Source organism: Scyliorhinus canicula, chromosome 1 (genome assembly GCF_902713615.1).
Source record: "Scyliorhinus canicula chromosome 1, sScyCan1.1, whole genome shotgun sequence".
NCBI lineage: Eukaryota > Metazoa > Chordata > Chondrichthyes > Carcharhiniformes > Scyliorhinidae > Scyliorhinus > Scyliorhinus canicula.
In genome coordinates this window covers 277,823,361-277,851,018 of record NC_052146.1, presented here as the reverse complement: position 1 = coordinate 277,851,018, position 27,658 = coordinate 277,823,361, and the positions used below count along the sequence as shown (strand labels likewise).

Here is a 27,658-nt window from a genome sequence, read left to right as displayed (position 1 = left end):
TCCCAACAGCCTAAGAATCTAAAGCCCTCCCTCCTACACCATCTTTCCAGCCCCACATTCATCTGCTCTATCCTATTTCTATACTCACTTGCGGGTAGTTCCAGAAGCAACTCAGGGATTACTATTTTTGAAGTCCTGCTTGCTAACTTCCTACCTAGCTCCCTACATTCCGACTGCAGGACCACATTCCTCCTTCTACTTATGTTGTTGGTATCAATGTGGATGACAGATGCTGGCTATTCACTGTCCACCTCCCCCCCCCCGTAACCTCAAGGTGCTCCTCAACCAGTGACACCCTTTACCCTGACACCAGCGAGACAACTTGACACCTTGAATTCATGTCTGTAGTCGCAAAGAAATGCCTGTCCGTTCTCCTAGCTATCAAATCTCCCATCACTATTGCTCTTCCAGTATTCTTCGCAGCTAGGTTTTTCGTAGCTAGGAATGATATGTTCTGATGATATTTTGGATTAGGTAGAGACTCACATTGATAGAGCAGCCAAGCAGTGACCCACTTCTTAATGCCTTTCGGATGATCTTAAAGAGGTTGCTTGGTGCTTTTTCTAATTCGTACCACTCCGAAATTCCTCCCGTAAAATCTTCAAACCCTTCAGTGGTGGATCCTCCAGAAAGCGCTTCATACGATCCATTTAACCTGGGAAGCAGTTACATAGCAATTAGTCCAGCTGGAGATCTAAGCACGTTTCGGCCCTAAACCTGAAGCCAGTCCCCCAGTGAAGAAGTGGGATTCGGCAGGAAGCAGCAGGGAAGTAATGTGGCCCAAAGTTACCAATCGATACAATATGCAGTATTAATTTAAGTAGTTATAGAATCGGGCGAAGGAGAATCCACAGCAGGGAAAACGTGCGAACCAAAGGACTTCCTTGTCCTGTTCCCCCAGAAGGAAATTTTAAAACAAAGTTAAAACTATACGTGTCTGGGTTTAATCAGACCCCTGTTCCTCTCTTTATCTTTATATAGCGGGAATACCGCTACGGCTTCTTGTTATAAGTTATCCCATTAAAATTCCAGTTGGGTCCCAATGAAGCTATCAGGAGCAGCCAATTATGTGTTTAAATAAAAAGGTTCCCCAGATACGAGTAGGTGTCCTTGCCGTTTGCCCCACTGAGCTGGTTAAAATCTAATAGCTCTATGGCGGGGAAGTCAATGTTACCCTGTTTCCCTGGGTAGGCATGGCTAATGCCAACACCAAGATTTGGTGCTCCGTACTCAATCCCATCCTAACCAGTGCTGTCAGACAGCAATCAGTCATAGGAATCTTGGAAAGATTTTTCCTTTCACTCTCAGCATAATCAATTTTAAACAACATGACCATTGTCCTTCCCGCGATGAGATAAACCAGGGACAGAATCCATGAACCTTCTGGTCCATATGCGAATGACCCAAGATTACTGGACCCGTGGTTGATTCCAAACTTTCCAACTGACAATTAGGATTCATATAAAGCAGAGATTTCCTCTGGATTCATGTTTTAAAAAAAGGAAGACATCTTCTTCAACCCCCCACCAGCCTCCACATGGCACTAACCTCCCCAAGGAACAACTCAGATCAAGATCAGAGTTGAGTAATTATGACGTACTACTCAACTCCAAGTTTCCTCTCTCGTTTCTGATCATAATTAAAACATTTCTTTTCCACCTCTGTACCATTGCGTGCCCACATAAGAGCCTTAAATGGGCTGCCCACTCAATGCCTACCCACCCCTCAATGTTATGGCTTGTCTGGCAGGGGGCGGCGGAGACAGGTTAGCAATGGCACAGCACCCTATTTCCATATTGTATGGGTCCACCTGCTTTCCCACCTGCAGGTGTCCCGTAAAGTCCAACCCTTGGAGTTGGCTTACTAGCACACCATACGATACATTTGCTCACTTATCAATTGAGGAGTTACACAGATATTTTAAAGACGTTGTTTTGTGGATTTGTTAGGACTGAAACCAACTAATAGTTAAAGAACCAGAAAAAGGCCATAGAGAACTGGATAATAGCCATGATGGACTTACTTTGAATAGGCTTTCTCCAGCAGAGCACTCCAGAACTCATTCCCAGATGCAGAGTGCACAAACATCAGCTGATCATCCTTTGTGGGCAACCTATCATCAATTACCACATCCACCCATTCTCCGTACTGCCAGAACTGAACAGGAACATCAAGAGATCATTACATTGGAATAGACACACAAAATGGTCAAACGAGCTGAATTCAGGCAGCGTTAGCAATTCTCAGATTAGAATCTTTTCAATTCAGCAATCCGCTGCAGTGATGGTTCGCCAATTAGAGCTACGTTTCCTACTACAGGAGAGATTCTGAATAATTAAAAGCATCAAAAGGGGCACAATTGATTAATAAAATCCCAGATATTTCCCAATGATTGAGGGGTCCAGAATGCGGGGCATAAATATAAGGGGAATAAAAAGATATGGATGTTAGGACGACTGATCATCTACTTCTGTGTTCTAACATCTACATCACTTGCACTCCCAAAGGCATATGCCCCCCAGAGGTCAATTTTCCTTCCTCTCAAGTTGGTTTCTCAGTCTTTTCTCCCATTTTAGCCCTCACTTAGGTCTCCCCACCTAGCATTCACTGAGGGTCTCCACTCCTAGCCCTCATTCACCTCTTATTTACAGCCCACACTCTCTTTAACATGCCCACTTGCCCTATTTTCTAATATACGCATTGGGCAGAGCTCCTTTGACTCCTTCATTTAGAAGCACAACTAGAGTCTATCGTTGCCCAGTATCTCCTCCTCAGAGTAAAATTTTAAAGTTACATTGACGAGACTTACCTGGAAATGAAAGATTCCTGCATAATCAGAATCAAAGTTTTGATCCCTAGGAACAACCCTGGACAGAATCTCATTATTCAGGGTCAACGACGCAATGGCAGCCAAGAGCCAGCAGTCACCTGCAATGAAAACCAGGAGGTAACCACAGAGTCACTTTACTTTTACATCCCCCAATCAATGCAAATACATCTGGGTGTTGGTTTTATTTATTTCAAACTCCTGGAATTTTCAGATTTGTGTGTATAAAATTAGGAAGAAATTGGCACCATGTGACTAAAACATCCAGGCCCGGGGTGATGGAGTGGGTGCAGGAAACAGAAAATATTGTCGGTCTCCCTTAGTGGTGCAAAATAAGGAAGGGAAAATTATTTGTCTGCCTTTAGAGAGCAGTCTAAACTGAAGTAGTTGAGTTGAAGGAGTATTCAACTTCCTCACATCCATAAGGCCACATTTAATGATCTACTTAACTGGTTGTGAGGGTTTTACTTTTTAAAAAATAAATTGAGAGTACCCAATTCATTTTTCGAATTAAGGGGCAATTTAGCATGACCAATCCACCTACCCTGCACATCTTTGGATTGTGAGGACGAAACCCACGCAAACACGGGAGAATGTGCAAACTCCACACGGACAGTGACCCAGAGCCGGGATTGAACCTGGGAATCTGCGCCGTGAGGCAGCAGTGCTAACCACTGTGCCGCCGTGCTGCCCCGGTGAGGGTTTTACTATTGTCTATATAAACAGCATGTAGCACACCCGCTGAGCACACTGTGGTGATCACAAGTTAACCAGATGCAACACAACTGAGCGACCACTAGAGGGAGCACGGGAGAGCCATATAAATAGATCAGGACAGGAAGTGAGGACACACTCTTCACAGCAGGCGGGCTGGTAAGCAGGACACACAGCAAGCAAAGCTGGTAGTTAGCACTGGAAGGTAGTTCTAGGTCGAGCTCTGGAAACTGAACGAACTCACAATAAAGCATCTTCTCCACACTTGAGACTACGAGCTTTATTAAGACACGAGGAACAACACACACACAAAGGCAGCCTGTCCGAAGGGAGATGAATACACCAGCATGGCAGTCCTTGATCAGCTCTTCTGCGCCATGTCAAGGTGGCGCCATGTCAAGGTGGCGCCATGTCAAGGTGGCGCCATGTCAAGGTGGTCTTTCCTCCATTTGCTCAGAATAGCAAGAGCAACAATTCAAAATAATTAATTCAAGGCTTATTCTGCAATCTTGCCCTCCCAATGTGAATCTACCTGCTCAGGGAACACAGTTTGGAGACCGGGCTCTTAAGAGAATCTGTCTCCGAAGTTCATATTGCACACAGTTTACCCAGCCAGCCTTCGTCTAGTACTTTGGAAGGTGCGGTTTGACTGCATTCTTTTCCTTTTCTGGGGAACTAGCACAGACCAACTAAATGCCAGGATGTGGTACCTAATGTGAAAAATCTGTTGTTGGCAAATTTTCTATCGGAAGGTAGCCCAGTAGGGCATCTGGCAGCCTTGGCGTCCCCACTAATTTAATTAAATATTGTTTGGAGGCTCACATATGGAATAAGGTACCAAGAAACAAAAAGTGAGAATAAAATAAAGAGAGAAAGCAGCATTTAGAACCAAGATTCTGGATGTGAATGGTGTTTTAATGCACTGAAACCACCACCATGCCCAATTTCCATTCACATTTCTCAATCAACAGGTTCTCAAATTTCAGATGTTGCTGTATATGCAAATGCAATGGCCTTCATGTAGAAAATGTTCCAAATATGATCTGTACAGGAGAAATAGATACCAAAATGGAGACACTAAAGGGACATGACCAGAAGCTTAGATGAAAAAAAATGTATATTTTGTGATTACTGTAGTTTGAGGATAAGTTTCAGACAGTAGGGCTAAGATTTACCATTAGCGGAGGTTTGGGGAAGGGGGAAGGCCCTGTTTTTATAAATGAGACCCAGTGTCATTGAATACAACAAACAGGATCCAATGTAAACGGAGTGCTGAACTCAATTAAAACTCTGTTCAGAGAAAACCGTTGAGCCAAAAGGCGCTAAATCACTTCCCTTTCCCACATTTTGGAAACCCTTCAAGAAGGGAACAGAGTCAAAGATTGTCCATTGACGGAATATTTGAAGTCGCCCCTTATTTTGGAAACTCAGCATTGCCCAAGCCGAGACTAACTAAAATTCCCAAGTCAACACAGAGACATACTTTCACACTGAAAGTTTATGTAGCCACACATTTTAATAAGATTCTGAACCTTCAATGATTTATATTTCATGCATTTGAAAATAAAATAGATAATCAGTATCTTCACCATTAAAGATAGAGGAGAGAAAAGAAAAACAATTCCAGGAGAGATGAATGACAGGACCAGGAATTTGGGACAAAATCTGCCTTACAATCATATAGTCATTGTATCATAATTTGCAGAGGAAGAAGAGTCCATTTGGCCCATCAGTGTCATACCAGCCGACAAGTAGATAGATCTAGCTAAATCCCACTTTCCAGTTCTCAATTCATGGCCTGCAGTTGACGGCACTTTTAACAATAATCTTTATTAGTGTCACAAGTAGGCTTACATTAATACTGCAATGAAGTAACTATGAAAATTCCCTAGTTGCCACACTCCGGCGCCTGTTCGGATACACGGAGGGAGAATTCAGAATGTCCAATTCACCTAACAAGCACGTCTTTCGGGTCTTGTGGGAGGAACCCGGAGCACCTGGAGGAAACCCACGCAGACACGGGGAGGACATGCAGACTCCGCACAGACAGTGACCCAAGTCGGAAATCGACCCGGGATCCTGGCGCTGTGAAGCAACAGTGCAAAGCACCGTGTTACCGTGCTGCCTAAATGGGATTGAAGGAGTCATGGGAGGAGGATAAGCATGGATTAGTTGTGTGAGTGACTTATTTCCATTCTGTACATTCGCTGTGAAACAGTGGTTAGCACTGCTGCCTCATAGTGTCAGGGACCGAGGTTCGATTCCAGCCTTAGCTGACTGTGTGGAGTTTGCACATTCTTCCCATGTCTGCGTGGGTTTCCTCTGGGTGCTCCAATTTCCTCCCACAATCCAAAGATGCGCAGGGTAGGTGGAATGGCCATGATGAGTGCGTGGTGTTACAGGGTTTGGGCAGGGAGTGAGCAGAGATAGAATACTCTTTTGGAGGCTCGGTGCAGACTCGATGGGCTGAATGGCCACCATCTGCACCATAGGGATTCTATGGATTCCACTCTATTTGCAAAAAAAAGTGAGATGGTGGCATGTAATAATGTCATCGGACTAGAAGTCCAGAAGGTCATGTTAATTTTGTGGGGTTATGGGATCAAATACCACCACGACAGCTAGTGGAATTTAAATTAAATTAATAAATCTAGAATTGAGAGCTAATCTCAGTAATGGTGACAATGAAACTAACAACAACTGTCATTAAACGAAAACACGAATGGGAAGGAAATGTAACTCCACATCCACAGTAACCTGACTTTTAGCAGAACAGACTCAATGGACCGAATGGCCTACTTTTGCCCCCATGTCTTATGGTCTAAATCCCTTAATTGGGGAGGTCGGGTGAATGGATTCTGAGCAAATCTACTAATATTCCCAACGTCAAGAGGGTGTATCTGGCAGAGTTCCAGGGCTAGAACGCCACCCTTTAAAGCAGGGGTGGGCAAACTACGGCCCGCGGGCCGCATGCGGCCCGCCAAAGGTATTTCTGCGGCCCACCAAGTCATTGAAAAAAAAAAACAAATTTTTTTTTTAAGGTTAAGGGGGGGGGGGGGGGGGGCTGTTGGGTTACTTACTGGTATAGGGTGGATACGTTGACTTGAGTAGGGTAATCATTGCTCGGCACAACGTCGAGGGCCGAAGGGCCTGTTCTGTGCTGTACTGTTCTATGTTCTATATGAGGCGCCTAGAATCATAACCGGGTGAAGTAATTATTTTACTTAATATACTATGCGGCCCTTTGTGAATTGTGAATTTCTGAATGTGGCCCTTGCACGGAAAAGTTTGCCCACCCCTGCTTTAAAGTCATCAATGGAACTCACTCAAGGCTATAAAGTACTGAATTCCTAATAACCCTGGATCCCAGAAAAATGGATTTAATTGGATTACAAGATCAATATGAGACTAGCTATCACATCGTCTACTCTATTGAGTGTAAATAGAAATGACAGATCCAAAGAATTGTGTGTGGATAAGATTTGGATTGGCTCTTAAAAATAGGAGCATGAAATGAAGTAATTTGCCTTTGCAAAGAGGTTACTCACGTTCTCTTTTGTCTGTACCTGGTCAAACCTGCTTTCTCATTCACCTGCTTCATGATTTATGCTCGACAGACCTGCCCAGATCAAATTACTTCAATCCACCTCTGTGTTTAGATAAGGTGAGGCAGTCTGTCAGATGATTGCTAAAAATGAAATGCTGAAAATGCACGGCTAAATGAATGAACGAGGAAAGTAGGCTAGCATTTTGGTTCCAAACCTGTTCACCAGATCTAAACTTTTTATTTTCTTCTTTCAGATCAGGCTTATTCACCTATTTATTGTTCTTATTCTATGTCGGTAAGCAGAACTGCTTTTTGGCTGTCTGTGGTCTTCGAGATCCCTGTGAACGCCATTAACATGAGGATTTTAAAAGAATGACTGATGTCAACAGACTTAGACTTTGTTTCTTTGCACTCGTGTGGGTCAATGGGCAGCGAGACCCCACCAGTGGCCCTGGTCCATTGAAATTTCTTTCACTTTGGGTCAAGTGATATCCCGCTCTTGAGGGTTCTCCTCAAACGTACTTCACCAGACTGACTTTGGCTGGCCCAGTCTTCTTTTTCCACTTGCTGGTGTCCATTTTACTGTCACCCTAGCAGGGCATATGTCCAAGGGGCGAAATACATGCCTAGCCAGTCTCAGTCATCTGTCCATCATGATATCCTGCAAGTCCTTCTGATCAGGGCCAGGATTCTCCCCTACCCAGCGGGGCAGGGGTCCCGGCGTGTTGGAGTGGCGTGAACCACTCCGGCGTCGGGCTGCCCCAAAGGTGCGGACGTCTCCGCAGCTTTAGGGGCCAAGCCCTCATGGCCTTTGGTGCCACGCCAGCCGGGGCGGAAAGGACTTCGCTGGCTGGCGTAAGTCCGCACATGCGCCGGAGCGTCAGCAGCTGCTGACGTCATCCCGGCACATGCGCAGGGGAGGGGGTCTCTTCCACCTCCGGAAGAAAAAGAGTGCCCCCACGGCACAGGCCCACCCGCCGATCGGTGGGCCCCAATCGCGGGCCAGGCCACTGTGGGGACACACCCCCCCGGGGTCAGATCGCCCCGAGCCACTCCCCAGGACTGCGGCGCCTGCGCCGCCAATCCTGCCAGTAAGGTAGGTGTTTTGATTCCCGCCGGCGGGAGAGGCCCAACGCTGGCCAGAGAATTGCCGCGGGGGGCCCGCCGACCGGCGCGGCGCGATTCCCGCCCACGTCGAATCTCTGGTGGCAGAGAATTCGGGACAAGGCGGGGCGGGATTGACGCCGGCCCCGAACGATTCTCCGACCCGGCGGGGGGGTCGTAGATTCCCGCCCCAGTTAGCATCTGGAAAAAGATAAAAATGACTGAAGGGAAAATTTTCACCACACAGCAGAAACTGGACAAATGACAGGCACGCAAACATCCCCAACAGATTCCATCGCCATCTATTTAAACCTGCTGTTCTGTGCAGGCAGCTAAGGTACCCACATGAAATCTGTGGTTCCATCTTTAATCGTGCAGATTGGGATCTGATGACATACAATTTCAGAAGTTCCCTGGACGAAGGAGCCATTGTGACTTTCTCGCCGTGTGAAGACTGCAGGAAAATGTTCCAGAGATAAAAGAGGGCCGAACAGACACAGCTTTGAATGTTTTCAATGTGGGGTCAGTAACAGTAGGTCCAAACTGGGCTCCTTGAAAGAAGTTTACCCTTGACATTCCACAGGACGTTTTGAAACCGCCCCCCTTCCCGAGACATAATCTGTTGCGGCAACCATTCCTTTGGTGCCAACCAAGTTGGGGTGCCAGCTGCCTGCTGGCATGTGGGGATGCCGGCGACCTAAAATTGTCCGAGTCTCATGCTGCCAAGGTCAGTGCCGTTGGCACTTGCTTCATCAGGTTGTCTATGCGCACGATGGCCTCGGGGACTGGTTAAGATCAACTAAAGTTACATTTTAATTCAGTTTACAAAATCACAGAATACTAGTGTAGAAGAGGCCCTTTGGCCCATCAAGTCTGCACCGACGCATGAAAGGCCCTGACCTGCCCACCTAACCCACTTGCCAGTACTTGGTCCATTGCCTTGAAAGTTAGGACGTGCCAAGTACTCATCCAGGATTTTCTTTAAAGGATGTGAGGCTAGAATTTCCCAGCTCCCCCTTGCCCCGGAAAAACCTGCCCTTTGATTACATCCCAGTGGTTATTGGTACGTTTTACTTTGTAAATACCCTGATTACTGTGGTTGATTTATTTCTAATCTCTTCAGAAAGAGAATAATAAACAGACACCTTGCATAGATTTTTTTGAATCCTCTGCAGCTTTTTCAACTCAAACCTAATATCAAATTCAAACATATTTTGGTCATTACTCCCAATATCTTTTATTGTCATATTATTAACAATTGTGGCATGTTATTCATTATTAATTTTGGTAATAATAATAATCTTCATTATTGTCACAGGTAGGCTTACATTAACACTGCAATGAAGTTACTATGAAAATCCTCGTCGCCACACTCCGGCGCCTGTTCGGGTACACAGAGGGAGAATGTCCAAATTACCTAACAGCATGTCTTTCGGGACTTGCGGGAGGAAACCGGAATACCCGGAGGAAGCCCACGCAGACATGGGGAGAACATCCAGATGGTGACCCAAACCTGGAATCGAACTGGGACCCTGGCACTGTGAAGCAACAGTGCTAACTGGTATGGTCTGTTACCTACTCCGTACTAAATTTCTCGGCAATATATTGTTCTATTAAACTCCAGAATACATTTTTAGATGTTTGTCGCCTTTACTGCTTGAACGGGTCTATTCCTCCCAGTTTAATGCAATTGAAACCTCCCATTATAATCACTGCTTATGCTACACCCTTTCCCATTGTCTTTATTCATACAGCCACCTCATCACATCATCACTGGTGGAGAGAAAACACCCATCAGAGCCTTGCATTTTTTGTTGTCCCTTAAATTTTGCTCCTTGAACATCCTGACTGAAATCCCTACATTCGACAGCTGTAATTGTGTCTATTATTAATATTGCTACACCCTTCAATTTCTCATCCCCCAAGTTAAATAAAGTCCTTCCCCACTCCCCTATTTACTTTGGTCAACAGATGCCTCTCCCACTTAGGCCATCTCTTTGGTACAGTGGTACAGTGTCCCTTGGCCACAGGTGTGTTCAAAGTCTTTGACCCCAAAACCATCCTTTCTGCGCTGCACTTGCAGCCATGTGTTAACTCCATGATGTCCAGCATTTTGCCTTCTAGGTGCCAGGGTACCCCGCTACAGCTGTGGATTATGCCTTTGGCATCACCACATGCCTTTTCGTCCTACTTTTAATGTTTCCTCCATGGGTAAAATATTTACTCCTCAAGAGTCTTGTGGTTCTCATATGGTCACCTACCAGTTACTGATTTTGACCATATTACTGGTATCTAAACAGATATACTTAACATTAATCCAGCTCTGCAAATGATTCTCAATTCTACCTTTATCTGTTGCACCCTACCCAGTTTATCGATAGTCAGCCTTGACTACTCCTACAGAGTGATGTGACCATGTACCTTGTGGAACATTTGTTCCAAAACACGTTCCTCCTCCCAAGTGGTGCAAAATGCATCCAGTTGACTTTTAAGCCGGGCATCCCTTTGGTGGAATTTAACGTCTTCCCCCGTGGTGAGTTTGGTGGTGGTGGTGGTGGTGGTGGTGGTGGTGGGGGGGAAGCATTTAATCAGGTAGGAGATTGACGGGTAGGAACCCCACAGCCTCCCCACTCCACCTCGATTAAGTAGATAGCAGAAAGGCCCTTGGAGGGCTTCCTGCCCTGTTTCCAATTGAGGCCTTCAAGTGGGCAATTAATGCCCACTTAAGTCCACATTGCACCACTTAGCATGAGCTTAAGAGATAGTGGGTGAGATGGCAGGTGAGATAACGGATGAGGGTGGCGGGGGAAAAAAGAACGTTTTCAGGGGGCAAAAGCACAGTCAAAGGAGAAGATCTTGTGTAGATTGTTGAAAAGCAGGAGAAGTGATGTGGCAGACTTACTAAAGAAGGAAACTATCAACATCTGCTGAACTGGGCTGGCCATATAAATACTATGGCTACAAGAGTATATCAGGGACTGTTACGAGGGGGAGATATCAGAAATTGAGTCCAGAAACGGGAATGAAGCTATAATAGGCAAATTAGGGGTTAAACAGACTAAGGGAAAAACTGCTCGCACGGAGTCAGTGGGATACACCCATACTTGGCCTGAGTTACATCATCTCATTCAGATTTAAACTCATTAGTGGGAATATACAGGATGCCTCTGTTCAGCTCGGGTGATTCACTCGAGATCCCTTGTCGTTCGGGGCACTTCTTTGACCAGCCATTACAGAGTCTGATGGCCTCTTTTGTCCGTAAATGTGAGGTTAGTGGCATATCAATAGTATGGCTCTGTTCTTTTATATAAACAGGTGGGAGATTAAACAGCCATGATAACGAAAATGGGTTCAAGTCTGGACACCCCAGGGGAGAACCTTTGGGCAGAGCTTAGAGAGAGAGGGAAAGAATCCTGTCTGAACAGGTGGGGAGAAGGATTTGTCAAGCCACCGAAAAAGGTCATGGAAAGCTGCCCCAGAGACAGGTTTTCAAAAAGGGTTCTGAAGGATCTTAGCAGAAAAATTGCTTCATAAATGCAAGTATCATCTTTGCCTAACTGTGTAAGTGGAATGAGAGCTGTATGTTCCTTATAAGTGCTGTTTAATGGTAACTCGTGTGATAGGGTTAAGAAACCACATGTAATATATTATTGTTACGGTTGAATGATGTGGAGATGCCGGCGTTGGACTGGGGTGAGCACAGCAAGAAGTCTTACAACACCAGGTTAAAGTTCAACATGTTTGTTTCAAACACTAGCTTTCGGAGCATTGCTCCTTCTTCAGGTTGAAGTTTAAATATTGTTTTTCTTTTGTTTTAATAAAGTTTGTTTATAAAATAACTAAGCCCTATTTCTTATGCTACCTCTCCTGGAACGAATCAATCTTTCCGCACCCCTTAAAACTTTAAAAGTTATGGTTCTGATCCAGTACCTTAGCCACTGTTGAGCTGACCAGACATCCGTAACTGAGATGAGTCACTCACCTCTTGACTCCAAATGTCAGTCCACCATTTGCAAGGTACTGGCACAAGTCAGAGGTATGATGGAATATTCTCCACTTGCCTGGATGAGTGCAGTTCCAACAACACCCATGACACTCAACACCATCCAGGATAAAGCAGTCCGCTTGATTCCACAACATTCTCCCTGTCCACCAACGATGCACAGTGGCAGCAGTGTGTATCATCCACAAGATGCACTACCTTCCAAACCTGTGACCACTACCATCTAGAAGGGCAAGGACAGCATACACATGGGAACACCACCACCTGGACATTCCCTCCCAAGCCACTCACCATCCTGACTTGGAAAGATAATGTTGTTCCTCCAATGCTGCTGAGTAAAAATCCTGGAACTCCCTCCCTAACAGCACTGTGAGCATACCTACACCATATGGACTGCAGCGGTTTAAGAAGATAGCTCACCACCACCTTCTCGAGGGCAATTAGGAATGGCATCAAATGCCAATCTAACCAGCGTTGCCCACGCCCCATAAGCGAGTTTTCAAAAAATGAGGGGTTGGGGGGCAGAAATCACAGTTGCTGTAGGAGCTATTGAAGAACGCAGGATATAGGCTGGTGTTAGATTATGTAGTGGTTTGAACCAGGATATAGGATTGAAAGCTTTCACAGGTATAGGGAGACAAGGCTGCAGAAGCTATCAAGGTTAAAAAAAAAGCAAAATTTTCCTGTTTTTATTCTTATTTGTCCTCCGTTAATTTTGCAGGTGATAAACTGAGAAGGGGGAAAATGATCAAATAATGTTAGGAAGTGATACCAGGAGAATCTTCTTCATGCAAAGAGCGTTCAACCATTTGGGACGGGCAAGGGAGGCAAAAACCCTGCAATCATTTAAAACAAACATGGGGGGCAGGGGGCACAGAGAGAAAATGGGGCGAGAGCTCTTCTGATAATAATAAAAAATGCTGGAAAAACTCAGCTGGTCAGGCTGCCTCTGTGAAGAGAAACAGGTGAACGGTCTTCGACCTGAAACATCAACTCCGCGTCCCTCCCCAGGTACTGCCTGATCTGTTGGGATTTTCCAGAATTTCTTGCAGTTAATTTGCAGTATTTTACTTTTGCTAAAATTGTTCCCAAGAGCCAAATGGCCTTTTTCATCTGGGATGCTTTGCAGCACGGATATTGAATAACAAGCATTCATCACCAGATTTACAGGACTCAAATTCTTCAAGCCTCACATTACCACTCACGTAAAGCGGCTTGTTGGAAAATTAAACAACACAGTTCCAGTGATTTGCCATCCGCCAATTTCCAATTGATAGAACATCCCGATCAGTACATTAACAATTTGCCGCTGTGCTGCTCGACCGATGCAATGCTCTGCCGGCAGCACTGAAACTTGGAAATTCTACCCCCCTATTTAAATTGGGCAGGAGGAGGCGGCCATTATTTTTCAGTGTGTGCCTGGCCCCCAACCAGCTTGTCAAACCGTATGCTATCTCAGGACTGCCTTCTGTTGTTCAGCACAGAAGAGGAGAGCTTCTCAAAAGTTCGGCAAAATTCACATTCCACAATTGGGAAAGATTAGGGGCGAAATTCTCCAACCCCACGCAGGGTCGGAGAATCGCCCGGGGGCGCCGATAATCCCGCTCCCGCCATGTTCAAAATTCTCCCACCCGCCATAAAACGGCGTTCTTCAAATCCCGCCGCCCGCCTCGGAGAACGGCTGGCACCGGCGGGATGCCATTGTTTTTTGAGGCTTAATTATTCTCCGGCCCGGATGGGCCGAAGTCCCGCCGACGTGGCCACGGGTCACGTCGGCAAAAATCAAAGTTGGTTTATAACGCCGTCAACCATTGATGATGGTGCCGGGGAGAAAGATAAATTACCTACTTCGAGTGCCGGGGGGGGGAGGGTTTGTGAAGAGAGAGAGTGAAATCACTTACATCGAGTGCGGGGGGGGGGGGGGGGGGGGGGGGGGGGGGGGGGGGGGGTTGGTTGGTTGGGGTGGGGGGGTTGGTTAGTTGGGGTGGGGGTTTGGGTGGGGGGGTGGGGGTTGGGGGGGGTTGTTGGGGGTGGGGGTTGTTGGGAAGAAAGAGAGATAAATCACTTACTTTGAGTGCCGGTGGGTTGGGGGGGGGGGGAGGGGTTTGTGAAGAGAGAGAGTGAAATCACTTACATCGAGTGCCGGGGGGGTAGGGGTGGGGGGGTGTGGGGGGGGGGGGGGGGGGTTGGGGTGGGGGCGCTATTTATATCATGTTTCGCCGGGCGGCGTTGATGATGTCGCCCGATGTCAACCGACGCGCCACTTCCGCAGCGGGTGAAACTGACGCGGACATCGTCACTCCGCTGCTGGCCCTTTCGGGACGGGAGATTTAGGGCTGATAAGCCGGCCCCGACGCCTGAGTCACCAGCGCCGATTTTGCCCGCCGGTCAAGGGCGTCACGATGGACTTCGGTGAATTTTGCCCCTGATTTGAAACACATAACATCCTGCCCAAACTTTCAGCTCTTTCGGCTCTGGTTCACTGCAGTTGTTCATTCTGCCTAATCACGAAGGCAGCTCTCAAAATCTGGTCGATGGCTACTCTTCCTGATGGCTACGAGGCCGGCAGGGGGGGGAGGAGAGTCCTGCTCTCTCTCTCTTACTTCACAAGTGAGAAACACCCATCGCAATTGTGGGCCAATCAGCTGGCCACACATTGTTTAGTTACCTCGATTACCTACCTTGGCTACGTAACCCAGTGTCATCGGAGTCAGGTTACAGTTTGCATTAACGTCCGACTTCAGCCGCATTTGTTGCTGCAAAGAAAAAGGGACGAGCCCAGTGACGCAAGAAAAGGAGAAGCACGATTGCGAAAGGTGAACAAGCTTGCTCTCACTGATTTAAACTGAGTGTCAAGACCTGATCACCGAATAGCATGAAATTACCAATCCAGACAGAAAGAGGAGGGCAAGGATATGAGGAGGTTCCAGAGGCATTTTTGCACTGGCTTCAAAATAAAGGAGTGATGCATTGCTCATCGGCCTCCTTGTTGAAGCCGACAGGCTCGATTTTAATCTCTTTGAAGAGTAGCACCTGGGGATTACCACCCTGGGGATTACCATTGACCAGAAACTGAATTGGACCAGCCATATAAATATTGTAGCTACAAAAGCAGGTCAGAGGGACTGCAGCAAGTAACTCATCTTCTGACTCCCAAAAGCCTGTCCACTATCTACAAAGCACAAGTCAGGGGCGGCATTCTCCCCTACCCGGCGTGACGGAGGGTCCTGGAGTAGGGGAGTGGCGCCAACCACTCAGGGGTCGCGCCTCCCCAAAGGTGGGGAATTCTCCACCCCCGCGGCGGATGATGTCGCCCGATGTCAACCGACGCGCCACTTCCGCAGCGGGTGAAACTGATGCGTACATCGTCACTCCGCTGCTGGCCCTTTCGGGACGGGAGATTTCGGGCTGATAAGCCGGAGCGGTTGCCACCAGAAGACCGGCGCAAAAAACCGGCGCCCCCGGCAGCGGGGCTGGCCGAAAGGCTTTCGCCGGCGCTGACGTCACTGCCGGCGCATGCGCGATGTGGGGTTCTCTTCCGCTTCCGCCATGGCGGAGGCCGTGGCGGAAACGGAAAGAAACTAGAGCAGCCAGGGCACTGGCCCGGACTCTGAGGGGGGGGGGGCCCGATCGCGGGCCAGGCCACCGTGGGGGCACCCCCCGGGGTCCGATCGCCCCCCCGCCCCGCCCCCCCCCCCCCCCCAGTATCCCAGGGGCCTGCTCGCGCCGCTGACCCCGCCGTTCCAGAGGTGGTATAAACCTCGGCGGCGGGAGAAGCCTCCCAGCGGTGGGACTTCGGCCCATCCGGGCCGGAGAATCACCGCAGGGGCCTCGCCGATCGGAGTGGCGAGATTCCTGCCCCCGGCGCTTCCTGGGTGGCGGAGAATCTCTGCCACGGCGGGGGGCGGGATTTTAGGCGCCCCCAGGCGATTCTCCGACCCTGCTGGGGGTCGGAGAATTTCGCCCCAGGACTGTGATGGAATACTCTCCACCTGCCTGGAAGAGTGCAGCTCCAGCCAAACAAGAAGCTCAACACCATTTAGGGCAAAGCAGCCCGGTTGATTGGTGCTCCAATCACAACATCCACTCCTCCACTGGTGCAGCAACTCACCAAGGCTCTGGTAGCACAGTGGTTAGCACAGTGTTGCTTCACAGCGCCAGGGACGTGGGTTTGATTCCCGGCTTGGGTCACTGTCTGTGCAGAGTCTGCACGTTCTCCCTGTGTCTGCGTGGGTTTCCTCCGGGCGCTCCGGTTTCCTCCCACAAGTCCCGAAAGACGTGCTGTTAGGTGAATTGGACATTCTGAATTCTCCCTCTGTCTACCCGAACAGGAGGAGGAATGTGGCGATTCTCAGTAACTTCATTGCAGTGTTAATGTAAACATCCTTGTGACACTAATAAAGGTTATTATTATTATTTCGTGGACACACTAAGAAGAGGCAGAAAGGTTTGGATAGCATGCCACCAAAAAAGACAATGGAGACACAGATTCCAGAATTTGTCACCATGCATTATTGTGTGAAATGTAAAGGATGGTACATTTACTTACTCCATGATGAAATCAGAAGTTAAAACTTTTCATTTGACTCTTTAAAAAAGTGTAACTTCAATAAACAAATATAGAAAATGCTGGAAATACTCAGCAGATCAGGCATCATCTGGGGAAAGAGAAAGAGTTAACATTTCAGGTCAATGACCTCTCGTCAGAATAGTTCTGAATCAACCTGAAATGTTAACTCTGTTTTTCTCTCTCCCCGATACTGCCAGACCAGCTGTATTTCCAGCATTCTCTGATTTTACTTCAAATTTCCAGCATCCGTGGTATTTTGCCCTTGTATTTGTAGCTTAAATAAAGTTTGTAAAGGCACATACTTGATGGCGCACATTTTTTTAAAATGAGTGATTTGGGGGCACTTTGAATGTGAAGTTAACGTTTGAGAAGCACTGGCCATTTTACCATTTCCCGGGTATCGCAGACAGACTGCGTTATCAATGCACACGTTACAAGTGGCGGGACTGGTACATTAATAGATATTAGGCAAGGTTTTCAACGCAGCCCGCCCGCCACTAACTGGCGGAGGGATCTTCTGGTCCCGCCGCTGTCAAAGTGGTTTCCCGCTGAATGCACCCCTCACCGCTGGCAACCCTGTGGCGCGGGGTGCGTCATCAGCTGGAATGGAAGATACCGCCAGCATGGAACACCCAGAAGATTCCAACCATAGTTTTTATTTACAGTACTGTCAAATGCGGCTGATTGCTCAGGAATAAAAATGTGCCAGCCTGGAAAAGAAGGAAACATGGAAGATCTTGCTTGCAAATAACATTCCGGAGTGGGAGATTTGGCATTCTGTTAAAATGGAAGAATATCGAGGGCAGCACGGTGGCGCACTGGTTAGCTTTGCTGCCTCAGGCCGCCGAGTACCCAGGTTCGATCCGGGTGAAGCCACTGTCCGTGTGAAGTTTGCACATTCTCTCCGTGTTTGTGTGGGTCTCACCCCCACAACCCAAAGATGTGCAGAGTAGGTGGATTGGTCACGCTAAATTGCCCCTTAATTGGAAACAATTAATTGGGAACTCTAAATTTTTTTTTAAAGTGGAAGAATATCGCATAAAGATCTGGAACTCAAAGGTTAAAAATATGGGTCACCTCGTCATCTGAAACAACTCCCTTGAGGCCCTTTGCATGTCTCAGGCATGGATGCTCCACTCATTTTATCTGATGACAGAAATCATCCAGAAGTAACAACTTTGTAAATTGTACTTCTCAAATGACAGCTACACAAGCACACATTAAAGATGAGCCAGGACTCAAATTTTAAACTGTGCTAGAAAAAACAGATTGGTAACAGAATGCAACATAATTAGGTTTCGGACCTGGTGCAACGTAGTTTTTCACCTTCAGGGCTTATATTCAAATCCAGCCCAGAAAGATGATATAAACGGATGACACGGTAACACTGTGGTTAGCACTGTTGCTTCACAGCACCAGGGTTCCAGGTTCGGTTCCCGGCTTGGGTCACTGTCTGTGTGGAGTCTGCATGTTCTCCCTGAATCTGCGTGGGTTTCTTCCGGGTGCTCCGGTTTCCTCCCAAAGTCCTGAAAGACGTACTTGTTAGGTGAATTGGACATTCTGAATTCTCCCTCTGTGTACCCGAACAGGTGCCGGAATGTGGCGACTAGGGGACTTTCACAGTAACTTCATTGCAGTGTTAATGTAAGCCTACTTGTGACAATAATAAAACGATTATTATAAATACTGATTAACTTGCAGATTTTTCATTTTAAGGCATTTTACCACGTCTCTGACAAGGACAATCTTGTAAAACATGGGCGCACGCATGACTGGTGGGACCAGAAGCGGCCTCGTTGACCACTTCCACCCAAAGGATGTGACATCACACCGACAGGCCAGGGCCGACCAGTAAAGCCCCCCATTGGAGATGGGCTGCCAGCAGGGGCAGGAGTGTGGCGGGCACCCGGTGAGGAGTTTAAAGCGGGGCTGTGTCAGCATGCAGGAGTCAGCCAGGTGTTACAGAGGCGCCCCAAGGGGCTGACCAATCCAAAAAGTGACATCAGCAGCACCTGGTCGACTTGCCTGGTGGGAGGGTAATGCAGGTGGGCACTCTGCTCCCCACTTCTCGAACGTGTGCCTCTGTACTCTCATGGCCAAGCAGAACATCCTGATGCGCGGGATGGCAAAGAGCAGGCCCAGCCTTCAAACAAAGGTGGCCTGAGAAGAGGTGGCATCCGAGGTCAGCAGATACAATGAGGTGTGCCGCATCTGGATACAGTGCTAATAAAGACTCAATGATTTTCTGTGCTTTTCTGGCAAGGGTGAGTAACCAGTTGGCATTGTCCAGTGTGGAGGAGTCTGGAAGGGTGGCCATTCTCAGCAGCACCCAGGGGTGTAGGACTCAGTAACAGAAGGCACATATACCTGGGCGTGTTAAGCTGGGAGATGAGATTAGAAATCCTGTGTCCATCCAAAGATGATGGAAACTTCAGCATGGTTCGTGAGGTGGGGGAAGAGCATGGCATGGCATTGCAGGTAGAGGGTAGAGTAATTAATGGACCTTTGTACATATAAGGGAAGAGAAGCCATAGGGCAAATTAAGCGCACAAAAACTGGTGGTGGGATGACCAACCTGCTCATCCTGAACACTTATGAGATGGATGCCCTTGATCTCAAGTGTGAGCACGGTGAAAGACATCAGGTCCCGGAAAGGGAGGCGTCTCAGAGGAAGGAAAGACTCTAGCGGACGGAAGCGGGACAAGCCGAGAGTGCAAACTTGGCATGGTTGTCTCATCTCTCATGCGGACTTCTAAACAAGAGTCCCCAGTTATTTAGCAATTGCAAAGCCATCATGATGCCATTGATATATGGCTCACCCGGTCGCCTAGCCTGGACATTGACCATACGAGGAGAGACAAAAGTGACGATTATCTTCCTCCCTCATGGGCCATTCTGCAGAGCCAGCCGGAGCCCCTAGGACCCACCGTCGGCACTCAAGGAGGCACTGCTGACAGAGCTACCTGCATCTTACCCTCTCTCACAACCAGGCACAAGCTCAGATACAATCAGGTTGGTTGTAACTCATTGGTTCAGATGGTTGTGCACTGCGGGGCAGGCATCACACACTCACATGAGGAGCTGGCAGAGGCGGAGAATGCCCAGAGCAAAGGGCTGTTGGAAGACTGCTAAAGTTCAGGACAAAGCTGAGTCTGAGGCAGACAATAATCCTCCGGAGTCGTCCAGCAGGCGGCAAATGCGGGATGTCCAGTAGAATCCAGGGAACATCTAGTGGAGATCCATGAGAGTCTGTGTGCCATTGACCAGGTGCACAGCTTCGTCTTTTGAGAGGCAGCACTAGGAACAATTTCTGGACCTAATGGGGTTATGCTTGGACCGGCAAGCCTAAACCCTGGCAGTGATCTCAGGAGGACACTGGTGGGGTGAAGGCTGCAGGAGGGTCAGCCAATCAATAATTTTGGAGACAGCTCAAGTGCGAAGGTGTGCTGTTTAAAAGGCCCTCGCCAGTGTGGCGGGCGTTGTCCCACTTGCATTAAAAACATATAGCCCTACAGTTCAAAACCCTCACACATTCCCCATGCCCCATCCATGCTACCTTACAACCCCGTAACCCCCATGCACCACCCAATGTCTCTTATGCCCCCCATGCCCCCCTAAACATTTGAACCTTTTTTCTGGTGCAAATAAACATTGCAAAATTGATAGTCTAGATAAGAGAGTCAAGCAATCATTTTCTTGGGGTTCAGAGATTTCAACAGGCTAATGGATGCTCGACTCAGCTTTTGCTCTCTGATCTATACTGCCAATTTCTAAATGTGTATTTACATAAGAGGTTCACGTGTTTGCAGTTTCAACTATTGATACTTGTCTGGATGATCTATACTGTCAACTTGAAAATGTTTATTTACATAAGAGCTAAGCATGTGCCCTGCCTGAATCTGACCAGGAAAACACCACAGGCAGCACCTTCAATGTAAACCAAACAGTTACTGATTTCAAAGAAAAAGACAGAGATCATTCGTCAAGACTTTAAGTCTGCATAGAATCCAGAAAAATCAATGAAAACATGCTTGAATCTATCCAACACATCGACCCACAGGATGCATAAATGATAGCCTTTGTTTTGGACACTCCTATCCTCCTTCCTCGTAACCCAATTTTGTGTATTTATGTGTGGTTGCTTCTCTCGGATGCATGCGAGTGTGATTTGAAGCACTTTTTGTTATTTTTAATCTGACAGATATTGAACTATTTTCTTTCTTTTTGAAGCTTACAATAAAACCTGTTCACGTCTTTCACAGTCACAGGGATTAAACCGTTAAATACTCACTAAATTAACAAGCACATCGTGTGCCATTCTACCACTTCTCACCCAGCTGGAACAGCCACAAATCACTTTAAACAAAAATAAGTTGTGCAAATAGTTTGCTTGTTAACGGGATTTTGTTGCCCCTGCTGAGTTGTCACGTTAATTTCTTTCTTTCGGGATGTGGGCATCATTGGCAAGGCCAGTATTTGTCAGCAAGAGTGTTAACCACTGTGCCGCCCTTGATGGCGATCTCACAAAAGTAAGATTGTAAGTACTCAGCCAGTGTAATATAGAAATGGGAGGAGGCCATTCAACCCCTTGAACCGGTTTGACCATCCAATGAAATCATGGCTGACATACGACCTAACTTTACAACTTTGGCTAACCAAAATATATCAATCTCAAATTTCAAGGATGACAACCCTAGTTTGTATAATCTCTCCTCGTAACAACTCAGAGTTCAAATATCATTCTGGAAAATCTACACAGCACTCCCTCCAAGGCCAATCTTTCCTAAGGCGCAGTACCCAGAGGTGTCCATAATACTCTAGGTGAGGTTTAACCAGGGCTTTGTATTTTTGAGGCAGGACTTCTGCTGTCTTGCATTCCATTCCCCTAGTTACAAAGACCAATGTCCCTTGGCCTTTTTGATTACTTTCTGTACCTGTTCATGACATTTTAATATCCTGTGCACCAGGACACTGTAGCCTTCTCGTTTGGATCTCCATAATTTCTATCGTGTTCTATCTTTTAAGTCCAAAGTGGATTTGCCTACATTACAAATTTTGGAATATTTGCATTGTGCAAAATTAGCAACCATGGGCGGGATTCTGTGACCCTGAGGCTAAGCGTTGACGCCATCGGAAATGCCGACACGGCCTCAGGATCAGCAATTCTGGCCCCTAGAGGGGGCCAGCACGGCACTGGAGCGGTTCACGCCGCTCCATCTGCTGATCCCAGTGTGAACTGGGCGCCGTGGGATTTGCGCATGCGCAGTGGCTTCCTTCAACGCGCCGGCCCTGACGCAATATGGCGCTGGACTACAGGGCCGGCACGGAAGAAAGGAGGCTGCCAGCCAGAGAGGCTGGCCCGCCGATTGGTGGGCCCCGATCCAAGGTCGGACCCCCCCCCCCAGGTCGCCCCCCGACCCTTCCACGCCGAGTTCCCGCCGGATGAGTGCCGGTGGGACTTGGCGTTTTTAGGATGGCCGCTCGGCCCATCCCGGGCTGAGAATCGGCGGGCCGGCCACTTGGAGCGGTCCCCGACCGGCGCCGCGCCAACCACGCGCCGCCGATTCTCCGCTCTGCAAAAAATCATGTGCCGGTGTCGGGGCGGCGTGGCACGATTCACGCAGGTCGCAGGGATTCTCCGGCACGGCCCCGGGCTGAGAGAATCCCGATCCATGTGTATCAGGAAACTTTTGTTCATTGATAAACACAAGCCTGGAAATTCCTGTTCCCATTTAGATAGTAACGCAGTGAATTATGATTTCCATAACTACATTTGCTTGGCTAATTTACATTCAATAGGAATTACTTACTATCCTTGTGTATTCTATGTAAGTACAGGTTTTTCCCCCAATAATAATAATCTTTATTAGTATCACAAGTAGGCTTACATTAACACTGCAATGAAGTTACTGTGAAAATCCCCTAGTTACCAGACTCCGACGCCTGTTCGGGTACACTGAGGGAGAATTCAGAAAGTCCAATTCACCCAACGAGTACGTCTTTCGGGACTTGTGGAAGGAAACCGGAGCACCTGGAGGAAACCCACACAGACACAGGGAAAACATACAGACTCCGCACAGGCAGTGACTCAGCATTCATGTCGAAAGGGCTAGAACACAAGAGCAGTGCTCCTGAGGCTGTATAAGGCTCTGGTCAGACCCCATTTGGAGTATTGTGAGCGGTTTTGGGCATCATATCTCAGGAAGGATGTGATGGCCTTGGAAAGGGTCCAGAGGAGGTTCGCAAGTATGATCCCTGGAATGAAGAATTTGTCGTATGAGGAATGGTTGAGGATCCTGGTCTGTACTAGAAGGGCGAGGAGGGATCTTATTGAAACTTACAGGATACGGCAAAGCCTGGATAGAGTGGATGTGGAGAGGATGTTTCCACATGTGGTTAAAAACTAGAACCAGAGGACACAATCTCAGATCCTTTAAAACAGAGATATGGAGGAATTTCTTCAGCCAGAGCGTGGTGAAGGCTGTGGAGGCCAAATCACTATGTGCCTTTAAGACAGGGATAGATAAGTTCTTGATTAATAAGAGCAGGGGATCCGGGGTTATGGGGAGAAGGCAGGAGGAATGGGGATGAGAAAAATCTCAGCCCATGATTAAATGGCGAGCAGACTCGATGGGCCGAGTGGCCTAATTCTGCTCCTTTGTCTTTTGGTTTTATGGGAATCAAACCTGGGACCCTGGCGCTGTGAAGCAACAGTGCTAACTACTGTGCTACCGTAATTTAATCTATCAATATCTCTTTCATTTTATGTTTCCATTTACACTATTTACATTACAAAATTAGGATTCAATGCGAGGCGGCCATGGTATGTGACTTTCTGTTCCATCCTGTGTCATTAGAGAATACAGTAAATAGTTGAGGTCCCAACACAGATCCTTGCAAGACAGCGCTAGTCATATCCAGAACCTATTATCGCTATTCTCTACTTCCGATCCAGATCAATAATTTGCCTTCATTTCCATCAGCTTCAATTTTAATAATTAATGAAGAAATGTTTTTACTGCTTAGCGAATCAGTAACGGGGAGGGTGGTGGGTAGCAGGGAATTATCAGAATTATTACGAGACAAAGGACAGAGTAGCAAGAAGATTTTTCTTCACCTCACACGCTATTAGAACAAGAAGCTTACAGCAAATGTCATTTGAGACAGAGTCTCTAACAACATTTAAAAACCAAGCAGGGATAAGTATTAAGAAAAGCTAAAGTGAAATGATACATGTGGGGTTTACAAAGAGGCAGTAGTGATGTGTAAAATATTTTAATCCCAGGTTCAGTTCCTCCAACAGAAACTCCAAAAATCCTTTTCCATCAAGTTTGTTCTCCTTATAAGGTTCCCTCTATACCTTCACTGAGGTTTTTGAGACACATTGGCGCACATTTCCATGCCTCCGTCCATGCTGGAATGGAGACAGGTGCAACCCAATTCTGGGATTCCCAACCCCATTCCCATTGAGGATTCCCATCACACAGAGCACTCCAAACCTTGCCTGCTCCATTGCAACCGTGGGTCAATTTTGATGAAGTCATGCCAGTTTCTGAACTCAATGTGGTTCATGGAATCTCAGACAAGTTTTGAACGATGGGGGAACTCTAATGTGGAGTCAGGAACATTTTTTGAGGTAAGTTCAGAAGGGGTTGTCGACTTTACATGTCATAATGTAATGGTGTATTGCACAGTGATTGATGATAGGGTTTTGTTCTGAAAGGAAAGTTAAATTGACCAGCACTGTGAAAGTGGAAAGTGTTCTGATTCATTTTCAAAATGTCAGCTAACATCTATTTTTTTCCATCTTTGAAAATAATCCTTACTTTCATAAAAAATGGACATGTTTTCAAAGCAACCTTAGTGCCAAATTTTGGAATATTTGCATTTTGAACAATTAGCAACCATGTGCACCAGGAATTGTTTATCCATTTATAAACACAAGCCTGGAAATTTCTGTTCCCATCCAGATGGTAACACAGTTAATTAGGAGTGATTTCCACAACTACATTTGCTTGGCTAATTTACATTCAATATGAATTACTTGCTACCTTGTGTATTCTACTTAAGGTGCTACCCCACTCCTTAATACAGCACAATTTCAGCAGTTGAGGCTAATTTCATCTGCTTCATTCTCAGTGGGATTTAAGGAGGTAGCTGTACCTGGAAATTGTAACAGGAGAGAATGGAATGATAGGCAGTTCTCCTTGTGTACTGCAGATCTTGAGGGATCATCCCACCTGCTTCATTTTTTCTTTGGGTAGACGTGGTACAGGTGAACTGACTGAAACTAAAAGCACCATGGCTGATGTCTGGAGGATAGGCATTGACCTAAAATATATTGAGTTGATGGTCAGTAACCAAATTCACATTAAGAAGTCTTACAACACCAGGTTAAAGTCCAACAGGTTTGTTTCAAATCACTAGCTTTCGGAGCACTGTTCCTTCCTCAGGTGAATGAAGAAGTAGGTTCTAGAAACATATATACAGACAAAGTCAAAGATGCAAGACAATACTTTGAACGGGATGAATTGTCTTGAATCTTTGACTTTGTCTATATATATGTTTCTGGAATCTACCTCTTCCTTTACCTGAGGAAGGAGCAGTGCTCCGACAGCTAGTGATTTGAAACAAACCTGTTGGACTTTAACCTGGTGTTGTAAGGCTTCTTACTGTGTCCAACCCAGTCCAACGACGGCATCTCCACATCAAATTCACATTGTTAGAGTAGAATTCCCACCTCTTTATTTAGATCCCAACCGAGAACCTATGTGGCTATTGAGGCTTATAGGCACAATCAATGACTCCTGTATGCTGGAATACTCAACAGTTCCTTCTATATAACTTTAGCAACATGGCAAAAAAGGTTACATTTGTTGTGTAGGAGTTAAAAATAGAAGGGTAACTTGTAATCTTTGGCTGAGAAAGGCACTTCTATACAATGAAGCAATTAGAGTAAAACACTCCTTAATGTTTATCCCTCGAGCAAGGGCCACTCACAGGAACATTTGGATTTCCAAAATGCATGACGCCCTTGTTTAATTTTACAATGCATGCAGTAATTTGACACATCCTAAATGACTGCAGTTGTAATGAACACGTCCTTTTACGAAATTAATCATCCAGCATCCAAACCTGCCACTCAGGAAGATATTTAAATCTGGAGGACTGTAATTCCCTAATTTTCCAAAAGATATGAACAACTCAGCTCATGGAAATCTTTTAAACTTGGTGTGCGTAAACCGGGTCTTTTGGGAGGAAAACACACAAACACTGAAAAATGAAAGTGTTCTTTCCCCAATAGCAAAATCATCACATTTGTGACGAATGATACTGCTGACAAAGGAAATGACTACAGCCTTATATTTCTGCGGTGGCAAGTGAGTGTAAATGCAGACTCAAAGAGGTTAGCGATAAATAATAAATACCGCTTTCCCAGAAACCTTTATTTTTGGAGGGCATTGAGTTTCTTCACTTCAGGTTTCACAAACCTGAAATGAAATGAAAAATTAAAATCGCTTATTGTCACAGGTAGGCTTCAAATGAAGTTACTGTGAAAAGACCCTAGTCGCCACATTCCGGCGCCTGTTTGGGGAGGCTGGTATGGGAATTGAACCGTGCTGCTGGCCTGCCTTGGTCTGCTTTCAAAGCCAACAATTTAGCTCTGTGCTAAACCAGCCCCATCGGTCATTGTCATCAATGCAAAAGCTTAATGTTCACTAATTTATTTGTAAGAAGTCTTACAACACCAGGTTAAAGTCCAACAGGTTTGATTCAAACACGAGCTTTCGGAGCGCAGCTCCTTCCTCAGGTGAATGGCGAGGCAAATTTATTTGTGGCTTTGAATTAAAATTGCCACTGCCAACTTGCAAGCTGTATCAACAAAATTCAAATCAGTCTTGTTTACTTTGTTTCATTGAGCGTAAATGAGGTGCTAAAATTGGGAAAAGATCGGAACTGTCCCGAAGGTAATATGTAATGTTTGCAGAGCCACAACCTTTATGCGCAGTTCCTCCCAATCCCTTTCCCTTTCGCACCACAAGTACACCAAAAGGTGCCAGACCAATGCAAGTCTGATCAAACAGATTCTGGGGTAAAATAACAAGGTTTCTTTTCCATTTCTGTCACATTCGCCTTCCCCTTTGCTGCAGACACACCCTTCTTTTTGGCAAATAAAAAAAAGAAATCACACAGGAAGGAGGATATGGCGACAATGATGAAAACCAACTGAAACTCTTAAACTTTAAACCTACTGTTCAGAAAACAGAAGGACTTTAGAAAATGCTGCGTGGGCACAGGTTTGGTTCACATTTGGTTAACTAGCTTTAGACGGAAGACTGTTTTCAAAGTACGACAGGCTCACATTTTAACTCTTCTGCAAAACTATTAAATTGGCAACATTGGCTATCCAGGTCCAAGCATTGTAAGTAGGTAGGAAAGGTTCATTAAACCACATTACTAACAGAACCGAGTGCAACATTTCTTAATTATAAATCTTTTGCGCAAGTGCAGTGCAACTACACAAAACTGGCTGCCGTGTTGCTGCTTGCTACAAATTTCCAAATTTGAAGCACATATCAAAAGTCAATTTAAAAACACACACAGCGGGTTGCTTTTTCACTTACAGAGGTGGCGGCATTATTAGTTAACCTTTTCAATGCTTCTCCGTTTGCAGAAAACGGAGAACTTTTCCCAAGCTTTACCCAAGAGTGGGGGTGTCAGTTACAAGGGGTCACGATTTCAAGGTGAGAGGGGGAAAGTTTAAGGGAGAGGGTGGTGTGTGCCTGGAACGCTTTACCAGCGGAGGTGGTAGAGGCGGGCAGGATAGCATCATTTAAGAAGCATCTAGACAGGTATATGAATGGGCGGGAACAGAGGGAAGTAGACCTTGGA

The 27,658-nt window shown here is 46.5% G+C and overlaps 1 protein-coding gene across 1 annotated transcript in view; it reads right to left on the bottom strand.

Moving 5' to 3' along the window:
* Positions 1–27,658, bottom strand: part of LOC119974703 (calpain-2 catalytic subunit-like) — a 91,955-nt gene that overhangs the window by 57,381 nt on the left and 6,916 nt on the right. The window contains exons 3-5 of the mRNA XM_038813848.1: positions 2,810–2,928; positions 2,024–2,157; positions 487–655 (exon numbers count right to left, since the gene is read on the bottom strand). Of these exons, the coding sequence (XP_038669776.1) occupies positions 487–655; positions 2,024–2,157; positions 2,810–2,928 (422 nt within the window). The remainder of the gene's footprint in view (positions 1–486; positions 656–2,023; positions 2,158–2,809; positions 2,929–27,658) is intronic.